The 25,351-nt window shown below is 37.2% G+C and overlaps 1 protein-coding gene across 1 annotated transcript; it reads right to left on the bottom strand.

Annotated features, from left to right (window-relative positions):
* Positions 1–1,338: 1,338 nt before the first annotated feature.
* On the bottom strand, positions 1,339–1,783 carry LOC125392572 (keratin-associated protein 19-5-like). Its single transcript, XM_048422392.2, has one exon. It carries the CDS (start codon positions 1,764–1,766, stop codon positions 1,578–1,580), a length of 189 nt encoding a protein of 62 aa, XP_048278349.2. The 5' UTR covers positions 1,767–1,783; the 3' UTR covers positions 1,339–1,577.
* Positions 1,784–25,351: the final 23,568 nt, after the last annotated feature.

Below are 25,351 nucleotides of genomic sequence, written 5' to 3'. Positions count from 1 at the left end.
AACAAAATACATATATTTTTTCTTGGAAAAAAAAGTGATATTTTATTTTCGGTTTACACTAGCAAATGTATAACTGGAGGTAAAAGAATCCCAGAAATACCAGTTGCTACTGGCTGGTAGGTAGCTAGCATTCCTCATTACAGGAAATTTGGCCAAATTTCAAAATCTGCAGGTTACAGCTTCTTTATTCATTTACCAATAAAAGCAACACATATACATTGTGGACTACTTAATATCCACTGACACTAACTTTTAATTTTCCACAATGATAAACATTTTCTGGATACTGATAATTTGTAAGAATACAACTAACTCACACATCTTCTGATTAGGAATAAAACATGACATGGATTTACCAAACATTGATTATTTTGAATAGATATTCAGAGATATTTTGTCACAATTTTATTTTTCCTTTTCTTTGAAACAACCAAAAAGATATACTTTTAGCTAAACAATAGGTATTTATTACTCTTCTGTTTCTCAATTTGTATATGGAAGTAGATGGAATTTTAATGTGTTGAAATTTTAAAACGATGTTTTTATTTATTCTCTGAGAATTTCATACACTATATTTTAATCATATTTATATGCCTCCCCAACTTTTCTCCTAGACCCTCTCCATAATCATCCAACTTTATATAAAAAACAATTTCAAGTCCAGCTTGCACTAATCAACCCCTCCTGTATATATGATCCATAGCCTGACCTCCTGAATGAGTTGGAGTCATTTGTCCTGGCTAATCGGGATGCTACCACTTTGAAACTGTGTGGTTTGTTTTTTTGGTTTTTGTTTGTTTGTTTGTTTCCTTTCTCTTCCTGCTACAGCTGAATCAGGAAGACCTCCCTTACGGAAGCTGCAGAAAGTCGCCAGGCAAAAAGAAAAAAAAAATGTGGGTAAACTTTGGGGTTTTGTGTGTGTGTGTGTGTGTGTGTGTCTAGAATTCCTTTCAAAGCTTTCTAAGGTTTTACGTGGATTTAGTCAACAACATTGGCAGGTGCCACACACATTGGTTATAGGCCCACAGAAGGAGAACCACTGTTCTAGAACCTCTCTTCACGCTCCCCCCCCCCTTATTCCATCACTGTGACGACAGGCATGTGCCCTGTACCTAGATCTCATGTAGGCCGTAGTGATTTAAACTCAGTTTTCAAGAGTTATACAATTAACTCCTTCATTCAGCTAAACTGCAGAGGCTTCAGACCCTCATTTCATATTTTATAAGTTCTTTCCTTTCTAATCAAAGCTGATGTTACTGTGAATACTGAACAAAGTTTGTAAAGTATATTACCAAGCCTGGTATACAAATGCATTAATATAAGAGCCACACACAACGGTAAGGTAAGTTAGGATAATTTATTGCGATGCATCAAAAATGACAACTTTTAAGAAATGACATCAGAGAAATAATGGAACACAATATGGAGAATTATAAGATGATATGCGTTCTTAAAGTCCTAGAATGTAAATTGTTTTCTGCTTGACCTGTTTCTCAATGTGTTTGTTTAATTTAGTCCTTGCATGAGGCTGGAGTAATGCTTTTATATTTAAGATTTTGGTTCCTCAGGAAAACATTTCAGTAGAAGCGGGAGAATCCAAATCCTCCATAGTAAATTGGTCGGCGATAGCCATAGCCATAACCTCCATATCCAGAGCCATATCTGTAGCCTCCAAAGCCACATCCACAGCTATAGCCATAACCCAGGTTCCCAAAGCCTTGGTAGCCATAGCCCAGGCCTCCATAGTAGCTATGGTAGTAGCTCATGGTGTCAAGAATGGTAGTTTTGGTTTCTTGTTCAGGCACAGATCTTGAGTGTGAGTTTTATACAATGTAGGACAGGTTTTTATACTCTGGCAAGGGCAGGTGACAAGTCATGCACATACCTCCCTTTGTGTCACTATAGACATTACCTGTAATGTGGCAACACATTCCTCTGCTATCTCCTGACACACAGAGGCCCTCATTCTCATTAAAATACTTGAGATTGCTTAATGCTCTATTTACAATGTCCTTGAAGTTATTGTTTAGTTTTATGAGAAGAAACGGTTGACTAGCCAAAATACACACACCAAACTCTGTATAAAACGGCTTATTACCAAGAGTATCAATAAGCTACATGTGCTGGGAATACTTTGATGCATAATTAGGTATTTCTGCTCTGTTACCTCCCAAATTGATAACCTCATCTCCAACTACACCCATGTCTATCTGTTCAGCACACAGTTGTCAAATTCATACTTACCACAAAGCAAACCCTTTTATCAAGAAGAACACTTTTGAAAATGCCTCAATTTGTGCCCTATGAAAACACTGATTCACAGAGACTCCATCCCCTTATTTGTTCTTTAGACCTAGAAGCACAGAAAGAAAACTGTCAAATTTCACATTTTAAGTCCATATCCTTTGTAATAGTTTTATTTCACAACAGTTTCATATCCTTTGATTATAAAATATAAAACAAACAATTGTACAAATCAAGGGTGTGAAAGTTTTCCTCTAAGCAGTCTTTATCAGAGTCAGTGTAGGTTTTATTTTAAATCCCGGAACTCCTGTCTGAAACTATTCACAGTCCTACTCAATGTGCAAGTACACCTGCCTGCATGTTTCACCCCCTCAGCATTTTCTTCCTGGAGTTCTTCATCTGTGCACATGTGATTTCCTTTTCATTACTCCTTCAGCTTCCTTTCTTCTCCCTTCTCTCTCAGTGCACACCAGGAGAATGCAGACAGAAGACTCTGTACTGTCTTTGGTTTCCTTTCCCTTGCACTAGTCAGCGCTTTCCTATCTCCTTTTCAGTTTGCCCTGAACTCCCACCCTCATCTCTGTAGCTCAGTCTCTGACCACTTATGCGCAGGTAACTTTGACCTACTCACTAACTTTAGCGTTACTAAGTTTAGCAACACACCATTTGTGAAGTTACATACCAGACACTGGGCTTTCCATAAACATTTTAAATTTAGATTCCTTCAAGGCTTATAAAATGAAGACAAAATGGTGAAATTAAAAAGAATTGGTAAGTATATGTGAAAAACTGTGGTGTGTCTCCATTAAACTATCAGCTCACAGCATCATTAGGCAATTAAGTCTGAGGATGCCCATCTCTGTTATTAATCTTAAGTAGCTCCTCTATTTTCATTTGGTTTTGAAAAGCACATTCTGTTTTTTATTACATTCTGCATGTTCCTTTGTGGTTGTTTTATTTTGTTTTGTTCTGTTTTTTTTTATTAAGCTGTGTTTGAGCAAAAATAAATTTCCTGTTATGAATGTAAACAAGTAACTAAGGGCATAAACTTGGAATTTGGGCTTCCATCAAACTTTATCAATTGGTTGGTTATTTGCATATTTTTAATCACTGAAAAAACATTAGTGACCTCACCACAGGCTGAGTGAATTCAGCAGGAAATACATCAGGCCTGGGCTTTCAAAATTCTCTTTGAATTTTTATAATTTTATGTGTATGCACGTGTGTGTGTGTGTGTGTGTGTGTGTGTGTGTGAGAGAGAGAGAGAGAGAGAGAGAGAGAGAAAGAGAAAGAGAGAGAGATTCCATAGGTACTGAGGACAAAACTTCCACTAAGGTCTTTTAAATCACTTTCCATCTTATTTTTTGAGAGAGGGTCTCTTACAGAACACAGCAGTTGGGAAGAGTGTGTGGCAGGTGAGTGCCAAGAAGGCTACTGTATTTCCTGTATTTCACTGACTCTAGCTTTAAGGTCACAGATGCGCACCACCATGCCCTGCTTCTAATGTGAGTGCAGAAGATCCAGCTTCAGATCCTCAAGCTTGCATAGTAGGCAGTTTCCAACTGGCCATCTCCCCAGGCCACCAAAGGCTCTCTTAATGCTAAATAAGAAAAAAAATTAAATTTCCTTTAATGATTTGCTTGCTGAAATATACTCATATTGTGATAACTTAGAAATTTATTAAAAATGATTGATTAAAACTGAAGCAAGACACAGAAATCTCAAAACAATGAATCACTTAAAATTAAATTTGAATTAAAAAAAAAGTCTAGAAAAGAAAACCACAAGTTAGCACTACTTTCGTGATAAGCTTTATCAGCTATGTAATTTAGAGAAAGAATATTGATTATTCACAAAATGTTTCAATAAAAAACCCAATTTATAAATTCACTATGCAAGATCCAAGTAAAATTGAAGTCTAAAATACAAACTTATCAATAAATATGGTATCAGAAAATATAACTAGAGATAAATATAGCAAAGAATGTGTGAGAAGAGTGGCCTAATAATTGTACATTTTCTTCCAGAAGAGTTTTAAGAAGACCATTCAAATAAGGACTTATCAATATTTTTAAAAATTACCAAAATATCTGAATAAATAAGTAGATGATATTATGCATATCATACATTAAGATAGATAGGGCAGTGGTGGCACACGCCTTTAATGCCAGCCCTAGGGAAACAGAGGCAGGCAGATCTCTGAGTTTGAGGTCAGCCTGATCTACAAGAGTTGGTTCCAGAATAGACTCCAAAGCTGCACAGAGAAAGCCTGTCTCAAATCAACCAACCAACAAAAAAACAAACAAAAAAGATCGCTAGCTAAAATAGAGTACTAAGGACTTTCAGAGAAGATTACAAGATTTTAGTTCAGTGTTACAGTATGAAGCTTCATATTGCTGATTGATATACATTTCCTTATAGTGACTTTGATGATATAAGTATTAACTAGAGGTCACGTGGTCAAGTAAATTAATTTTAAGACTATTAATAACTAGAAATCAGAGGTTATAGTATTCAGAAGCCATTGCTGTAAGGTAGAGCTCACATCAACATAATTTTTATTAAGACTTTAGCAAGTCGTATGACATATTAAATGTCTTGTGACTACCTTCAGTGATGATTGATAGGTTTCTGGGGACTGAACGTGAGTAAATGAGGCTCTGGAAAAGACCAGCTATAGCTCTCTGTCTTGTGAATTTCAGCTATGATATTTATTTTTCATTGACTTAATAAGAATAAATTGTGTCCTCAGAAGAAAAACAATTGCCTTTATCACAAATGCTATAAGAAGGATGAACAATAAGATATATGACTAAAGTTAGGACCACAGTGCAATGCCACATTGAACACATTTAATGGAAAATGATTATAGAGATATTTCCCAATGTAAAATATACTGCAGAAACTTCAGATGAAAAATTGCTATCTTGAGAGTGAAAGGAGAAATAACTGTTGTGTTAAAATATCCAATATTTATGGAATAACTCTAAATTACTATTGAACAGCTGTATGTACACCGACAGCTCTTAAATCTTATGCCAACAAGCTTGTAAGTGCATAATTCATCTTCTCTGCCTGCTATAAGTAGGAGATGGATTGGATACAATAGAACCTCAGAGACCCTGGATTTTTCTAATGGATGATTCTCTCAACAATCTTAGATCCTAACTTGGGAGCAGAAACCAAAGATCCAGTACTTTCTAGTAAAAAAAATATTAAGCGAAATAACAAGTTTCTAAAAGTACCAACCCAGTGTCATATCTGGTCTGAAGAAACTGCCCCAATACTGATATACTCATGCCATGAGCCACCAATTCCCAAAGTCATATCCCATGTAGCAAAAATTGGTGCCAGAATAGAGAGGGTATAGAAATGATGTTTGAAACTGAAAACTATTTTAACATCTTCAGTGATAATGTGGCCAATCTTGTATGTGTGTGTACATATAATTATATTCTTTAAAATATCAGTAATTTATTTTAACAATATGTGAGGATTTGTCTTCATGACTGTTAAAAAGTCAATAAACATCTATCACCTGCTTTCTTTGGTTGTGCTTTTATTTACAACATGTTGATTTTGAGTACAAATTTGGTATCATTATGTCATTTAGAGCTTCCATATACTACAATTCTCGATAATATTTCATGTATTTTTTCTTATGGGATATATTCTACATATTTCTAAATAAGTGGTTCTTAATGACCCTAATGCTGTGACCCTTTAACACAGTTCCTCATATTGTGGTGACCCCAACTATAAAATTACTTCAATGATACTAATAACTGTAATTTTGCTACTGTTGTGAGCCATAATGCAAATATCCAATATGCAGGATATCACATGTGCGACCCTCACAGAGAGTGAACTGACTGACAGACAGTCATAGAGTCTGCAAGTTGAGAACTGCTGTTCTAATTGATGATGACAGGACTATCCACCCATAAATTACTAGGAGCTTATACGCTGTATTTTAAAAAGAGGTTTTGCTCTCACTGAATGGGTGGTTTTCAAGGAAAACAAACAAACAAACAAACTCCATTTACCTTGTAAGGCCCATTTCAAAAGTATTTGACTTTAGCTTTCTTCTACTATTTATTTATTTGTTTATTTTTGTATTTTAATAATACAAATTTATTGTAGTGATATTTCATTTGTATTCCTTTGCTTCAGCTACATGAAGATTTATCGCATTCTGTCATTCTTTATATTTTACTGTAAAGTGTCCTGATGTTATTCAAATTTGTTTTTGTTGCTGTTTTTTTATTTACTCATTTATTTATTTATAAAAATTTCCACTTCCTCTCCTCCTCCCAATACCCTCCCATTCCCCTCACTCTCTCTCCTCCTCCCTTTCCAGTCCTAAGAGCAGTCAGGGTTTCCTGTCCTGTGGGAAGTTCAAGTTCCTCCCCTCTCCCTCCAGGTCTAGGAAGGTGAGCATCCAAACAGACCAGGATCCCAAAAAGCCAGTACATGCAGACGAAACAAGACCCAGTGCCATTGTCAATGGCTTCTCAGACAGCCCCCATGTCAGCCACATTCAGAGAATCCAGTTTGATCATATGCTCATTCAGTACGAGTCCAGCTGGCCTTGGTGAGCTCTCGTTAGATCAGTCCCCTTGTATCAGTGGGTGAACGCACCCCTCGCGGTCCTGAGTTCCTTTTTCATGTTCTCCCTCCTTCTGCTCCTCATTTGGACCTTGGGGGCTCAGTCCAGTGCTCCAATGTGGGTCTCTGTCTCCATCTCCATCAATTGTCGGATGAAGGTTCCCTCTGATCCTGTCTTAGGTGGGACTCTAAGGACAGTTTAGTCTCCATTAAATTTCATATAAATGAATTACAGGTGTGTATGGTTGTGGTTACATAAACACTACATAATAATGTTTAGTAGATTCTGTACTGAATTTATTTTCAGCTGTTGAAAATCTACCCCAGAACAAGTGTTCAGGAAGAACCCTCTCCCACCAAATGAGTGAACCTGTGGAGGCTGAGAAATGCAGCTCCTTTCCACCTTGTCTGAAGGCCAGAGAGTTGGGAGATTGACAAGTATAGTAGCACGTCCCAGCTCAGGATGTGACTGCTTGGTTTTTCTGAAATTAAGATAGGCCATACCATCGTGACAGATAGTGAGGATGAGCAAAGGTATTTCTGCTCCTTCTTTTGGAACTATGAGGTCACCTGGGGAAGGGCGGTCTTCAGAATATGTGATCTAGACCAGCTTTGCTACCTAGACAACAGAATGCTAATGATTTAGAATCGCTAATAAAGCGATTGACTGTGAGTTATCCTTTGTATCATGTTAATAAAGTCTTTTATAACCCACCCCTAATCTTCCTGGTTACCTTGGGTATAAAAGCTATGGAAAAATAAACATGGGTGATTTCAGTCACTGGAATGCCCTCCAGATACTTTCCCTGGTTTTTGCTACTTTCTATGTTTTCTGTCCTGTTGTATTTTTATGCATCTTCGTATTCTTTACTTATATTTCTAAAATTCCCTTGCCCCTACCCTGGTAAGAGGTGATTTTGTAGAGGCCAGTCTCCGACCTAAACCCACCTTCATTCAGTTCCGTGACTTGCACATAGCTTCAACACCACCGAAGTGTATTTGCTACTTGAAGGCAGTAAGAGTCAGCTTTCCCTACAAGTTCTTAAACCCCACAGAAAAATAGTCTCCATCCAAACTCAAGAGATGCCTTTTACTTTCCTGTTCCTTACACATCATAATAAGGAGACAAATTTCTGTTAAAAGTTTTCTTAAAATTGCTAATATACACAAACAGAATTCTCTTACTACAGCAGTCTTCTCATTTTCCATACTTTACACTAAAAGTAGAGAAAAGGTCATCTGAAATCTAGAATACATTTGGAAGAAGGAACTGATACCACTGTTACTTCTATTCAAAGCCAGGAACAATCTGGCAATGTTTACGGGGTGTCTGAAGTACTATGAAATCCGCTAACGTGATAAAAAGAGCAGTGAAGACAAGGCACATTAAATAAGCCACGTTTAGCTATTTCTCGGGATATTTTCCCCTAGTCACTTGAAACCGCCACTAGCAAGGGAGTTGTCCTGGGGAAACTTTCACCTTGAGACTACCTTATTAAAAACATTTTTCATTTTAATCAGTGGGTGGAGGTTAAATATATGATGTCATTGAAGGCTTCATTGAAAATAATCATCGGGTTAACAGTAGCAATATTTACATGTTAGCAATTTGATGGACAAATCTTAGTTTCACTTGTAGAAACCAGAATTTCAGTGTGCGCTTTGATGCTTCTATAGGCATTGAAAACAGTGTAGAAAACCCATGTGGTGTCAAATCTAAGAGTAGTGTTTTCTGTTTCCAGAAACCAGAAACATATGAAATATTGCATATAAATCATTTCCAAATTTGACACAGTCCACATGTTGAAAGCAAGAGCCAAAGACATAGTTTGTTTGGGGGGTTCTGGAAAAAATGTCGGAACCTGAGTTCCACTCAGTCTTCCATAGTCTCTTGGCAATCAAGGTTTGTGAATTTGGGCAAAGATCATCCAAGTTTCCCTCTATATTGACCAGCACCTGATGAGAGGCTTTTGGTCCCCCTCGGGGTGCAGGAAACAAATCACGTTGACATACTTCAAATTCATTCAAACCAGAAGCTTTTTTTTTAATACAGTAGACCAAAATATCCGTTTAAACTATTCCTCTCTTAATTAGATGAGATCCAATTAAGAAGGCTTACATTTTCAATTTGATTTGCCTGCTGAGATTGCTTTCCGTGAAACCTATTCTGCCCATAATGAGAAGCGTTGATGCACTCTGTAAATTCAGATGTGAACTTCCCAGTCAGTTCAGTACCAGGCTTCCCAGAATAAACATCGCTCTCATTATATAATCTCAGGTGTGACTTTCAGCCCAGTCCTTTCTTTCTTGGTTATCTTTCAGTGAATGAAATCATTCTCTTTCCATTAATGTTCTGCAAGTTCACATTTTAGTACTTGAAGGACCACATGGGCAGAGGTCCCTATAGATTATAATGATGGTGGAAGATTCCTACAAGCTGGTAAGTTCAGCCATGGTAGTAGTAGCATTCTAACACAACATCTTTCCCTTCAGCTTGCGTCATGCTGGGAGGCTGGTGAGCAACTTCACTGCACTTCCAGTCCTGTAAAAATATAGTCACATCATTATGTTCAACATGAAAGACCTGATAATGAGAAAATGACTACCTCATAGGTTTATGGATTTTCTTTTCTATAATTTCATCCTCACTTTAGAATGTATGCCAACATACCCAAAATGTCTTTAGGAAAACAGCGTGTCATGTGATACCAGAAAGAGCATCACACAGCTTAGGCTTCTGCTTCTTTGGTTACATCATTTTTTTTAAGCTATAGGGCTTGCTTTAAACTTTGTGGTTTTCCATTCGTTGTGGTCTCTAGGAATCACATGAAATCACTGCCCAAGTTGTCAGTAGAAGACCATAATATGACCATAATATGAAACAAAAAAGTCACCAGGGACTACAAGGTTGAAAAATCTGTGATGGTTATTGTCCATCATCGATTTTCAATTTCACTATAATAACATTCTTGAGTACCAACAATGAAGTGGAAGAAATGACTAAAGAATTTTCTTCATCGAGAGATAATAAGATTAAATTTTGATAGGGACTATACTAGGTACGGAGAGATTTCTAGTGACCTGAATTGAAGGCCATGTGAAAGATCATCTATGTACCATAATAATCATAGCCAAGTAAAAATTGGTTGAAATATTATTTTTAATATGTTTTAATAAAAATAATTGTATAACATCCCCCTGCTTTTCCTCCCTTCACTCCCTCCCATCACCCTCTTAAAGTTTTTTCTTTCCCCACTCTCAAGTAAATAACCTCTTTTTTATTATTCTTACATATTTATGTGTGTGCACAAATATAAATATATAAATACAACCTGCCTTGTATGATTTTTCTTGTGTGCATACGGTTTAAAGGCTGGACTTTCTGCATTGGAAAACACATAAGTGGGTTCATCCCTAAAGGAAGCTAACTAACTGTCCTTGTCCCAAAAGTCATCAGTTGCTGTAATTCTTTATACAGTGATGGAACTCCATGAAAATTTCCCCCATTCCTTGTAAACATATACATTAATATTGCTGTTCTTGTCCCATTTATATAGCCATTTCTAGGAGACACGGTTTCATAACAGACACCCCAGCATTTCGGCTCTTCTAATCTTTCTTCCTCTTCATCTGTGTTGTTCCTTGACCCACGCATGCAGTCATTGTGATGAAGATTTATCCATTGGAGGACTGGCATTCCCATATTCTGCTGATGTCTGTACTGTGGACAATTACAGTTTTCTGTGATGGTTGTCACAATAAAGAGAAACTTGTTTGATGAGTGGTGATAACTGCACTAATCTGTGGGTAAGGATAAGATTTAGACATTGGCTAGAGAACTGTGTTTGTCTATCAAAGTAACAGATTCTTTTCTAAGGTTCATGATCTCACTAGCCCCACAAAGTTGGTTAGGTTTCCAGTGCCAGATTCGATTTCCCTCTGTGTCCTAAGTATGTGATGGCTTCAGCTATAATGGTCCACTCTTCAGAGGTGTCCAAGGGCTATACCAATAGTCTATGTTGTTTTATTCAAAATCTAAATAGGAAATGGCTCTTCATATTTTGCCAATTTGGTGCAAGCAAGGACTTGCATCAGTTTGTAAGTACTCCTGTTTGAGGAGGACCATTTGGCAGACTGTTCCTCTTTCTGAAGAAAATGTGATGAAATTTAGGGAGGATTGCAACATCTGAGACTATATTAACTGCATTCTTGGGGCCGAGGTGATGCCACTAGCAGTGTTTAAGTGACACCTGAAAGAAAACATTCAAGAAATTTGTGCATACTTTCAAAGCATCTGGAAGTACAAGAAGGCTGGAAAAAAAAAACAGGAAGTCTGTGACAAAGATGGCAAGAATCTAACCTAGATGTAGATGAAGATGACATGAAGTAGTTCCTCTTAAGGTGGTTCTGGGGATGTGGCTAATAAAACAAAAATAGGAAGCTGAAAAGCAGTCAAGAAAAGGGAAAACTTGGAAAAAGTCTCCGAATGTGTTCAAGAGAAGGACTTAATAAAAGTTATTGCAACCTTAAGAAGGTACTTCGAGAGCTTGAAAACATGAACCTAAACACTACAGTGCGTTCAGTTACTGAAAGGACCATTTGTGACATATTTTATTGTTATAAACTAATGCATAATAATAAAAGTAATAGCAATGACATCAACTTGGTAGGGCAGGTGCCTTAGTGGGAAGTGGTGCCTGCTGTCAAGCAAAATAATCAGCGTCCCAAGCTTCGGAACTTGCTGTGGGACAATGGTCTTGTATCCTGTAAAGATTTGTTGCTTGTATTGTTTTAATAAAATGCTGATTGGCCCGTAGCCAGGCAGGAAATATAGACAGGGCAATGAGAACAGGAGAATCTGGAAAGAACAAAGACTCAGTCTGCAGTTATCACCTAGACACAGACAAAGCAAGATGAGAATGCCTCACTGATAAAAGGTACCAAACCACATAGCTAACACAGACAGGAATTATTATGGGTAAATGTAGAATGTAAGAGTTAACAAGAAACCTGAGCTAATAGGCCAACCAGTTTATAATTAATGTAGACCTCTGTGTATTTCTTTGTGACTGAACAGCTGCGGAACCTAGCAAATGGCTCCAATGTGGACAACTACATCCACATAAACCTGAGAGCACTTAGGAAGTAATTCTAGACACAAAGGAACAGAGTCAAGCTTGGATTCTTGGTAGCAGCATTCTCTCAGGTGAGTTCTGTTTGCTAGAGGCAAGTGCTTCTCATTTAAGAGATGCTACTTCCAAAGGTATCCATCCAAAGAGAATAGGTTCCCAAAAGGCCAGTACATGCAGTAGGGATAAAACCTGGTGCCACTGCCAGTGGTCTCTCAGTCTGTCTTAGGCTTGAAACTGTCAACCACAATCAGAGTAATTAGTTTGGTCCTATACTTGTTCCTTCCCAGTCTAGCTGGAGTTTGTGAGTTTCCATTAGCTCAGATAGACTGTTTCAGTGGATGAACCCATCAAGTCAGTTACTATTCTCCCATCCAGATTTCTTTTAATAACAGATATAATCGAATTCCAAGGATTCTACTGTTCTTCAACATTTTGAGCACTTAGCTCTTCCTGTACCGGCTATTCCAGTGCCTTTTAGTTTCTTATGTCAAAGACCAACAGCTGTTGTGCCCTGATTACTTACAACCAGAATGATTTGTGACTGTTCATGAGAATGCCTTCTAATATTTATCTCGGAAGCATTCTTTATTTTATGTTTTATTTCTGAGATGGGAGAAATGTTAATCTGTGCTTTTCATTGTTGTAACAAATCATGTTCCTATAAATTCATCGCTTTGTTACTCACATATGGCTTTAATTTTTCTATCTGTCATTCTGGCCCTATAATTTGACCCACCTGTACATTGTTTTCCCTGAAATAAAGTTTCAGTTTCAACAGCTAAATATTTACCTCTTGAAGAGGCCAGTTAGAATGAGTTGCGGCAGCAGCAGAAGCCCAAGCCTGTGCTGTGGGGTGTGTAGGTGAAGAAGAGAGGCTGTGAGACACTGTGGCCCTGGGTGTGCACAGAAGGACTGTGGTGGGAGAAGCTTCCAGAGGAGTGACTGTGGTGTTTGGGAGAAGTGGCGGCTTGAGAAGCTGCCTTGTGATCTCAAGCTACTCATTCAATGCCAATTGTTGTTTTTATCTAATTTGTCCTATTATCAATAAAGAATCAGAGGCCAGATTTTGGGGTAAAAGCACAATAGATCAGAGAAGCCAAGAGACAACCAGCTAACCTTCCTTTTAGATTGAGACCCAGCAAGAGAGCATCTCTCCTACTATCCCAAACCAAAAGATCCCACAAATCTGTAAGTACCTCCCTACTCCTTTCTGTACATCTCTCTATCTGACTTCATGGGTTCTCTACACTCTCTATGGCTAATTCTTGTCAACTAGTCACTGGCTCTACAACCTGATCTAAGGTTAATTTTACTAACACAGTCTTGGAGTTTCACAGTGTTATTAAATACCCCACTACAACACATTATATTGAAAATAAGAAAAGTAATGATACCAAAAAGAAAACATTGATATTGGATGTTTATCATTTAAATTGTTATTACAAAAGAATCAAGGTTAAAAATAAAATAAAATAGATAAAATTGTTGTAAAAGATCAGTTTATTTTACAAAATCAATGCTTTGAAAAAATTGACTTTGTTCAAGTATACAGTGTTTTAAAGTCTGAGGTAACATTACAGGCTTTCACAGTGATATTCTCAAATAACTCACCAACTCTCAATTAGGTAAATTCTGTTCTTGGGTCCAGCCCAATCCATGTGCACCACTTGTAAATTGTTTTATCCCACATTATATTGTGCTCTTATATGCATAAATAAGTTAAAACTTACCAGTATGATGCGATCACATGTAATATTTAGTATTATAAAGGGTTACCAAGGTTTTAAACCTAGTAGCAAATAGATGGGCTGTATAATCTACATGTATGATAGGGAACACAGGCTAGACTGTGTAAGTACATTCTCTGATGTTCACACACTAAAAAATAACACCTAGTCATATGTCTCCCAGAACGAGTCTTTGTAGTGCATGACTATGTTTCTATAATTTTACAGTTCAGATTACTTTTTAGATCATTAAAGCTGAAATATTATATAAGACTGGAACTCAAAATGAACATTAATGCAATGATTTTGTAATAAAAATACTTAGAAGAGTTCTATAGCATTTAAATTTTGCACAATTTCTCATGCTACATTTTAACATTTGGTAGCTTTATTAATACTTTATTGTTTTAGTAATTGTGTCTGAAGCATGAGAGTATTGAGGTACATATTCTAGTAGGCAATAAACAGACTAATATTCAGTGTTTTTAGTGATGTTTAGATTACAGCAAGAAATAAGCTATTTCATATTCTTCATTCACTGGTAATTTAAACTTCATATAAAAACGTAATAAAAATTTCATGCTACTACTGAAATTGTTTACAAAGCAAAAACAACTATATGTTTTTGTTGTGAGATGTATTAACTTGATTCAAAGTTCTGTTTTGTTATTTTGTTTATAGTTGATATACTGTTATAAAAGATTTCTTTGTTTTTTCTTCATTTCTTTTTGTTTTTCTACCACCCCTCTTCATTCTGATGTTATATAAATAGAAACAATAAAAGATGAACAAATATTTTCTAGTTCTTATGGCAACTATAGTGAAAGTAAATACAAAAATTATAGTGAACTATAATCTATATTATAATTTTGGTAGAATATTAATTCTCCAGTTTTTAAAACTGAAATTCAAATATTCCAGAAAGCCAAATGTGGAAGCGGATAGAGTAATCAGCCATTTGAATTTCCTAGGACTGTGCCAGAATAAATACTCAACACATCAAAAGTCAAGAAAACCCCAAACACTCAGTAAAGAGGTATGACAGTCACCTTTCCACTAATAAGTGTCTGAGAAGATCAAAGCAGGTAGTTTTGAACAAGCACAATTATACATGCACTAGATCAGTCAAGTAGGACTCAATTTAACAGATTAAAGATCAGAAAAGAAAAATTACATTTCACACTAAGGGAACTTTGAGTTGCATGTTGTAAAACCATGATAATATCTCAAACAAGTTGCAGTAGTAAAATCTCTTTGAAGTATCAGTATTAGTGAAGGCAAATAATGTCTACAAAACTTTTTTTTTCCCAAAAAAAGAGTTAGCCACTGTAGTCTATGAAGCAACCCTGATCCATGTCTGTTTTCCATTGCAGAATTTTGTGATATCGCTTAGAAAATATATTGTTATGGTTATAGTCTCAACTCTCGACTTGATGAGAATTGGAACCCATCTGCAAAATGGGCTTCATAGCATTCATCTGAGAGGTTATCTTGTTAGGTTAACTGCGAACAAAAGACGTACCCACTGTGCATGGTGTCTTTCCCTCAACTATGATCGTGGACTGTGTCCAACATGGAGAAAGTGAGCTGAGTACATGTGTTTACCTTTCTCTGCTTCTTGTCTAGGGATAAAAAGTGAGCAGTTGCCCCCAACGCCTGACTCTGTAACTCACCCACAGAAACATATAAGCCTTGAACTGTCAATCAAACTTTCTATCCTGGAGTTCGGTTTTTATTGGTCACCTGAATGAAGAAACAACAAAATAAATCAAAACAATAAGTCAGGAATACTTGTTCTTATTTTTATTTGATATTCTTTACAGTATGTATTATTGACAAAACTGCATTGGCCTTCAAATACTGCATTGCCGCTTCACATTCTTATTTTAGATTTATTTAATGTACATTCCAACCACACTTTCCCTCTGTCCTTTCCTCCCAGTACTGCTCCTTCTGTCCCACCACACACGCACACACACACACAAACACACGCACACACACACACGCACACACTCCTCTTTGGTTTCTATTCAGAGAAGGGCAGGGCTTCTAAGGATATAAACAAAACACGGCATATGATGTAGCAGTAAAACTAAGCACCTCTCCTTGTATTAAGCCTTGACAAGGCAACATAGCGTGAGGAATAGGGTCCTAAAAGCCAGCGAAGGAGTCAAAGACAGACCCCACTCCCACTGTTAGGAGTTTCACAAGAAGAATTATTAAGAAGAATAAGTTCATAAGAAGAATAAGTTCTACAATATCACATATATGTAGAGGGCCTAAGTGGGCCCCATGAAGGCTCCCTGGTTGTCAGACTTTGTGAACTCCTATGAGCCCATGTTAGTTAATTCTATAGGTTTCCTTGTGATGTCTTTGACTCCTCAGGCTCCTATAATCCTTCCTCCCTCTCTTCAGTGAGATTCCTGGAGCTTGGTTTAATGTTTGCCTGTGGAGTTCTGCATCTGTTTCCATCATTTGCTGGATGAAGCCTCTCTGATGACAGTCTTGCTAGGCGTCAGTCTGTGAATAGAGCAAAATGCCATTAGGAATCATTTTCTTGACATTTTTCTCAATTGTATTTGTTTCTATCCTAGGTCTCCAGGCCATTCTACATCTGGGTCCTGGCAATTCAGGAAGTATAAGAGATGGGTTCACTGTCATGCATGGGTCTGCAGCTGGAACAGCCATTGGTAGGACACTCCCACAATAGCTGTACCACCTTACTCCAGCAGATCCTATCAGAAGGACAGACTGTAGGTCAAAGGTTTTGTGGCTGGGTTGGTGTTCCACTTCCTCCACTGAAAGTCTTGCCTGGTCACAGGACATGGACAGGTCAGGCTGTGCATTCCCTATTGCTAGGAGTCTTTGCTGGGGCCATTCTGACAGATTCCTGAGAATTTCCCTTGCAAGGATCACATACTTCATTTTGCTCCTCTATTCTTCAGTTGTTTTATGCTTAATGTAATTATTTTTCTTTACATTTCATTTCAATCACTCTGTTATCACTCCACCTTAACGTTCAAGAATTCTGCTGTGTGCTTTCTGTTCAGCTGATCCATACAAAAGTCTGGGTTGTAGGAAGTCTACTGAGACCCTCCCCAACACACTTCAGTTCTTTTGCTACTTTCTTTCTCTGTAACAATATATTTACTCTCTCTTATGCTTTTATTTCTCAACCTTTACCGGTCATTTATATTCATATGGGTTCCCTTCTCACCTACCAAGTCCTTAACATATTAATCACAGATATTTTACATTTTTAGTGTATTACTTGCCTATGGTAAAGGTTTATTTTTGCTGATGTTACTGTTTTGTTCCATCAGGTATGTTTTCCTTGCATTGAAATGTCTTATACATTTTAAAAATAAAAGCTGAATATGATGCAATAGATAATAACAGTAGAGAAGCACACTATATACTGATAATATCTGCTTCATGGGCACAATGGATTTAAGTCTACTTTACTGAGGAAATAGACTGGCAATAAAATGATAAAAGATAACTTCCAATTTTCTATTTATAAATTAAGATATTATCTAATTTGGATATTTCTGTCTTTCTATTGTTTTTAAATAATGAATATCTTGGTTTCTCCTAGCTTCTTCTGAGTCATCAAAAGAAAGAAGCAGCTGTCCTATTTAATAACCTTTCAAATATACCATGACTTTCACAAAATTACATTTTCCACCTAAGTGGAACAAGATAGAGTCTCCTATCAGAATACAATACACACTACTCATACATGGAACTGTCGTTGTCACAGATGCCTCTCAGCATGTACTTCTTTTTTTCATTCTTATTTGGCAATATCAATATTTAGCTTGTTTCATATCTTCTGTAGTGATTTTTTATTTGAAGTTACATTTAAGAAACCTTAAACTATATCTGACAATGCTGACCTGTGCTTTCCTCCTCTGAATTGCTGAGGTATGTAGTTCTACTCACAAGAATGGAATTTTCCTAATTTATCTCGATAGTATCAGTAGTTCTCATTGCCTCGACAGTGAATGACAAAATAACCAGGAAAAATGTCTGCTAAATTGAGGCGAATATGAAATGACTGCTACACGGCACTATTTCAATACATCTTATTCTGAAGGCACAGACAGACGCAGTATTGATTTTCTTTGAGTAGATGGCAGAGTGTGAACGTGTATTGAAAAAAGTATAAATAAAAAGTATCCAAGTGTAAGCAGGAAGGAGTCACATCCAGGCAATAAAATGCTTATGTGCATGTGTGGACAAAGTTAAAATCAATTTGTTGTCTGAGATGTATGAAAGATAAATAAATGCTGAAAGATGGAAAAAGTTACACAAAAGTAAGTAAAAAGACCCTCTAGGAACACATATGAAGGGAAAGATATATTTTTCCCTATTGGGAAAAGGTAATTCTACAGAATGAGGATTAAAAATTAAATTGAAAACTAAATTTTAATAGAAAATTTCAAAATGCAGTTCAAAATTCATGGCAATTTAAGTCACTTAAAATTAATAAAAATGAAAGACTTCTGCTGCATATACAAGATTTCAATGTATTAAGTGACATGGGGAGCACATTGGAGACCTCGGGCTTACAAAGTTGAAACCCTGACCCTAGTAGAACATTTTCCCAATAATGCAATGTCTGAGTAATTTTGAGAGATGTCAACAGATCCTATTTTGCAGGGTTTTTTCCCAGAATTCATTGAGAGGCTCACATCCTCCATCATTGGGCTTGTGGCTGAGAGAGACTGATGGGTCCGACTTTAACTCAGCTTCCTGAGTTCTCTTCTGAACAAAGCTTCATTCTTGGTTGATTAAGTGTAAGCCTCATCACTCATCACTGACATCTGAGAAAGGTCAGCCCTGACAGATGAATTCACTCTCTGTTCTAGCAGGACTTCATTATGAATACTCGCCCTCACCTCACAGAAATAGCTACTTAGAAAAAAATCATAATTTTGATTCTTTCTTCTGACTCCTGAAGATCGTATTTCTGCAACATAAAGTTCTTCTCAGGGACTTTTCCTAGATGCTTTTGAAAGTTGTTTTGCCTTCCAATCTTCCCTCCCCTCCCCCGCCCAAAGGCATGAATGTATTATTTTCTTTGTGTGCCTTCTTCTAAGTTTGAAAATGTTCTCTTGTCCTGGAGCTAAGAGAAGCCTATTTCTTGTCGAGGTGATATTGAACAATCCAGATGGCATAATCTTGCAGACCAGCTTCCTTCTCACTCTTATTGTTGTGCATTTCCCTGATTTCCTGAGTCCTCCTGACTAACACACTCTCTTTCTGTGTTTCCTCTAAAATGGCTGGGCACCTCTGCAAGGACCGGAACTGAGCTTAGTTCTATTGAAGCTCTTTTCCCATGGAGCTATGCTACGTAGAATCACTCCTATGCCACTGAGTTATTTCTCTCCATCCCCAGATGCATAAAACAAGAAAATTAGACATGGTGGCTAATCCTTTACAATGTCATCACATAGGAGGCACATGGGAGGCTGAGGCTACAGTGTAACAGTATATAAAAATACTTCAGAATACCATAAAACTAGTAATGCAGAGCGTAAGAAAGGTGCTATACATAACAACGTGCAGCTTCTGAGATCGTAGGAGTTTGACAAATTGATCAGTACAACCTACAGGAACAGCGTATCTGTAGAAAAAATGGGACCAGTGTTCTCAGCCATAGCCATCATCAATAAAAAAGCCAGAAGACTGCAGCTACGATCAGAGTCGGAACCAGCACCCAGGCCACCAACACTCAATCTCAGGTCACTCCAGAAGTGACCACAGTCATTTGCTCTACCGGGGATTGAAGACTTGGGCAGACAGTGATGTCCTAAGAGTGGAAACTGCCATAAGCCAGGGTGCCTTCGCCTCATTTCCCTTCAAGATGTGTGACACATCAAACCACAGGAGCTTCCCTTCCTTTAGAAAAAAATTTTAGGTGAAAATCAGGATCATTAGTGCGTGGTTTTGTTGTGTAATGAAAATTTTAACCATTTAAGAAATCAACTTTTCCTTTGAATTTCAATCATTTGGTTGTTGCAACTATGGGTTTTAGCGTGCATAATTAAATCTTATTTTCAGAACTAATGACTATACATTTCTACATTTAAATGCAGTATTCAAATCTCTTGCAGCTTATCCCCAGGGATGCCTGGGATTTTGATTAAACAACTGATATTTCTTCCAATTTAGCTAAAATAAAGTTTCATTTTTGCTAATTATTATGTTTTGTTTCTTTTAAAATTTCAATAAATTAACATACAAATCATGAAAATATTATGCATCCTTCTCTAAGTTTGAAAAAGGACGGAATTTATTCAGAAGAAACATTTAATCATTCTGTTGTATGTGAATTTTCTTCAAGTACATTCTATCTCCCAGCATGTTAGAGAGTCAAATTCTAGTAAATTGTACTCAAGGACTATTGTAGCAGATCCGAACTTCCTGTCCTCTAATGTACACAAAGAATCCATCCAATTCAGGAGAAACAACCAAGTGTTTTGAAAACTGCAGTCCAAATTTAAATTCCTATCCTTTGCATCTAGTACCTTACTAAATAATCTTACATTTCATGTGTATATAGGATATTTTTCTGCTTTATTTTTATAACATATTCTAGAATTCAATCACTCATTATAACTTTTATTGAAGTTATATTGAAGTTTTATTGAATAAAAGATGATTTGTCACATTTTAGGATAAAAAATAAATTATAGCTTCATAAAAACCTGCTGTTTTATTGTAGTTGGAAGTGTGTATACACATATGCACCAATTTATGGTGTATGTGTGTGTGCACAATTGTACATGTAGGTGTAAAGTTACACTCACACATGTTTGAAGTGAAAATAAGTTCAGACAACTTATTTATTTTTAGTATTTGGTTATTAGTTTTTAGAGGAAAAAGGCCTGTTTTGTTCAAAGTTAAACAAAAACAGAAGTGTTGAAGGAGAATGCTTGTTGGTTCCGGCTGTTCAGCCCCGAAATAATCACACAGAAACTGTATTAATTAAATCACTGCTTGACCCACTAGCTCTAGCTTTTTATTGCCTGACTCTTATTAATTTAACCCATTTCTATTAATCTGTGTATCGCCACGTGACTGTGGCTTACCAGCTAAAGTTCCGGCATCTGTCTCCAGTGGGGCTAAATGACTTCTCTCTAACTCCTCCTTCTTTCTCCCAGCATTCAGTTTAGTTTTCCCTGCCTACCTCTGTTTCCTGCACAAACCCAAGACAGTTTGTTTTTTTAGACAGTTTCTTTATTAACCAATGGTATTCACAGCACACAGAGCAGAATCCCACATCAACTCCCCTTTTCTGTTAAAATAAAAAGGAAGGTTTTAACTTTCACACAGTAAAATTACATATAAAAAAGTTATCAAGCAAGAATTACAGTTATAATATTTATATCTACTCTATCTTTCATCATAACTAAGGAAAACTATAACTATAAGTTTTTCAACTCCATCAAAGACTCCAGAAGGATATAATATTACCTAAGTAAATGATAAGTTCATTGTAAACAACTTCCAAAACTCTAGAATTGACAGAGACATCTCATTGTCTGGACAATCACCCAAAGTTCTGTACCATTGGGACATCCATCTTTAGCCTACAGGCCCACAGTAACTGGCTGACTCTTCCATGAAACAGGAAATTTCAAAGACAGTTCTGTCTATTTTGGCAGTTTTTCAGTCACTTTCTTCTGTGTCCTGCAGAATGTCTAATAGACTCCTTCATGAAGCAGGAATTCCAAAGGATCGTCTCAACTTTAGGCAAGTTCAGCAGTCATTTCTCTGTGGGTCCTGCAAGTCCAGTTCATCAAGCAGTCCAGGCAAGAGCAGTTTCTTTCCCAAATGGCTAGCAAACTCCATAAGGAGCTTCTTCCATGCCCATCTTTCTCCTGAAGTAATTGGTACTGTCAAGAACAGATGTGCCTGATTGTCATGAAAAGTCCTGAGTTATTAAATATTTTAAATGCCATATTCTGTAGTCATTGAAAGGTTTAAAGAATGCCTGTCTAATTTAAATACTTATCTTTCCATCTAGAAAATTTAACTAACGTGACTATTAGCTTGACTATTATAAATGACTATCTCTTAGCCTATATTTCTTAATTATGCATTACATTTTTAAATGTGCTGCACACAAAATACCATAATCAAGATCAGAAATACATATACACAGTATAAGAAAATTGACCTTAATTTTGTATCAATAAAGCAAGATCCATAACAATACAAAGTATCCATCTTCATACCATATGCCCCTTCAAATGTAAACAAACATTTATAAACTATATTTGAGAATATGGGCATAGTTCTCCAAGATATTTTCTGCTTTTTATTGAGCAAAGTAATTTTTTTTAAAGTAAATTTTATTAAATTATAAAAGTTTCCATTTCCGCCCCTCTTCCCAACACCCTCCCACTCCCCACACTCCCTCTCCTCCTCCCTCTTCGTCCCTTAGGGCAGTCAGGGTTTCCTGCCCTGTGGGAAGTTCAAGTTCCTCCCCCCTCCCTCCAGGTCCAGGAAGGTGAGTATCCAAACAGACTGGATCCCCAAAATCCAGAATATGCAGAGGAAACAGGTCCCAGTATCATAGTCAATGGCTTTTCAGAAAGACTTCGGGCCAGCCACATTCAGAGAATCCGGCCAAATTCCGAGAATCTGGTTAGATCACGTCCTCGTTCAGACCCAGTCCAACTGGCCTTGGTAAACTCTCATTAGATCCGTTTCCTTGTATCAGTGGGTGATAGCATCCCTCGCAGTCCTGATTTCGTTTTTCATGTTCTTCCTCCTTCTGCTCCTCATTTGGACCTCGGGGGGCTCAGTCTGGTGCTCCAATGTGGGTCTCCAACTTTATCGCCGTCCTTCGCCAGATGAAGGATCTATGGTGATAAGCAAAATATACATCAGTATGGTTATGGGCCACGGCCAATTCAGGCACCCTCTCCTCTGTCCAGATTGTTCTCTGGACAGAGGAGCAAAGTAATTTTTGAAGGGTGTTCAAGGTGACTTTTCTGTGGGTCTTAGTTCATCAAACAATATTAGTCTAGAAGCAATCCACAGGTTCTCACCCTCTGTAGAAACAAAAGTAGAATCACTTTTCCAAAGCAACATATCTTTAGACACACATTTTGAAGACAAGGTACCTTTAAAGTATATATATTGGTTACTTAGATTCTACACAGTCAAAAAATTCAAAGAAAACATAATTAATATGCATAATCCAGACTGTCTGTGTACTTTCCATTTTATGTGGCTTATTTTCTTTTCATTCCTTTAATCTATGACTGTCTGTGCTGTCTCTTTGAAGACTTTACCCTTTTTTAAAAATACCATTTACTTATTTTTATAACTGTCAATATTCTTTTTCCTCTCTTTCCTAAGACTACGTACATTTACATGTTTGAATCTAACCTATTGTATATGTATATTCTTTACTGTACTGGAGTGCTTCATAAAATGCTAAACACTTCTGAAAAACTTAAGCTGCGGCAATACTAGAGTATATATAGCACTTCCTGCTTGCCTGCCCAGCCCAGCATGGTGGAGCTGCTCACCACCTTCAAGAACCATGCACAATGTCCCATCTTTAGGCACGTAGCCAGTCCATGTTGCTACCAAGCAAGCCATAGTATGTTGTTCACAAACCCCATTCAAATGCTCAGTCTCCTGAAATCGTCAGAGTTCGTGCTGGCAGTGTGGTCCAGAAAGCTGGCATTTCAAAACAGCTTAGCTTTTTTCTGCTGCCAGTGAGTCAGAAAAACCTCTCTTAAAGGAACTGTGGCACACCACCAGCAAACAGCAAGAAGCTGTGTTAAACTCTGTATTTTTGTGTCTAGAATTCCTTTTCAAGCTCTCTCGGGTTTTTAAGTGGATTTTAGTTAACCATGTTGGTGCCAATTTGTTGAAGGAGAGCACTTATTGGTTTCCAGCTGCTCGCCCCAAAATAATCACACAGAAACTGTATTAATTACAATATTGCTTGTTCTATTGCATAGGAGGATATGTCAGTCATAGCCGTACCACACACAGTGAAAACTCAAGAGAAAAGAGGAGAGGCCATGAGGATGTGTTAACTAATTGTAAAGTTAGGACTAAGAAGAATATAAGTGGGTAGAGGACAGAGACGGCTCTGGAGAGCATCCTGAAGATCCTTCATGCTGTTTTATATCACAAATGGCATCGGGAGAGTTCCAGTTATGATAAAACCTTCTACGACTCATTCAAGGTACTATTACTGAAGTGTGCCATATTAGCTATTTTCGATCACTGTGACAAAATGCCATGAACAACAGCCTTAAAGGAAAAAGTTTCTTTTTGTTTTGGGATCCAGAGTGTGGAGAATCTGTAATAGCTGAAAAGGCACAGCGTACTAGCAAAAGCAAGAAGCAGGACAACCACAATTTATTATGACCCAGGAAGAGGACAGACAGGAGAAAGATGGGTGAGGCTGTAAACTCCAACACCCATTTCCAGTGACTTACTTTCTGCACCAAGGCTCCATAGCATCCTCAAAACAATGCTACCCAGGGGAACCAAGAGTTCTGAGATGTGAGCCTTCTGGGGACATTTTTAACCAAGCAAGTTGTAATGTTTCTCATATTTCTCTTTAGCCATTTTGTCAACTAAGAAATTTTCTGGATGACCTAGAACTCGGGAGACATCTAAGACAGGAAAGAATTACTCCTAACCATATTATTGTTCTCAATTCGCCTTTTAATCATGTTAGCTTTGCTTCAGGAAGCCATAAACAATAGTTTGTTTTACTGCCAGTTTATTTTTAATTTGGCTAGCTTTGGCCCAGTTTAAGGTCCTGTCATTGTCTCATATTTATTACTGCCTTGTTCTGTAAGCAGCTTGTGCAGCTGTATTCCACACTGAGGGACATTTGCGGTTGATTTTTACTTGTCATGGAGAGGTGAGGCTTCAATAGGAGCTACAGGCAGGTAAGGGGCTTTCTACTAGTGTTTGGAATTTTCCTCCACTCACACTGATCAAGCCATTTGTCTCAGAGGAAGCTGACATACTTAAAATTACATCTTATAGGTACCTGGGTTGGCAAGAGTGGTTAAAAACCCTTTGTCCTTTTTCCTTCTTAGCAACCCTTATCAAGACCATAAAAGACATTTTTTGGGGGGGATTTTTATTTGACATCAGAATGACCTATGTGTAAAAATCTTTAAAAGAAGCCCATTTCTTTTAAGTCATTGTAAGTCATTTCTGCTTCTGTAAGTAACCTCTCATCCTTACTCCTGCAATTAACCTCAGTAAAACTCAATAGTTCTTAGACTTTGGTTACTCTAGGGTGAGCAGACGTGTGTGTAGTGTCTCCCCAGGAAGGGTTTGGTCACACAACATTTGTACAGATGGGGTTTAATTTCTTCTCAGCATCACCCCGTGTACAAGTAAAGACTTGCTGGCTGCTCGTATATACATATAAAATTAATAATTTTGGTGTATCAGCCATCAGCCAATGAACTGTCAATCACATGTGTAACTTACATACAGCTTACCGTACATGCATGAACCATTAAAAAATACCATTGCCAAGTGAACCTGGAGCTTCGTGAACAGTAACAACTGGTATTGTTTAAAACTCCATAATAATTTGTCATCTTTTTTTGTGTTTTTTTGTGACAGTAG

Source organism: Myodes glareolus, chromosome 2 (genome assembly GCF_982192425.1).
Source record: "Myodes glareolus chromosome 2, mMyoGla1.1, whole genome shotgun sequence".
Taxonomy (NCBI): Eukaryota; Metazoa; Chordata; class Mammalia; order Rodentia; family Cricetidae; genus Myodes; species Myodes glareolus.
This window is presented reverse-complemented; position numbering and strand designations above follow the sequence as displayed.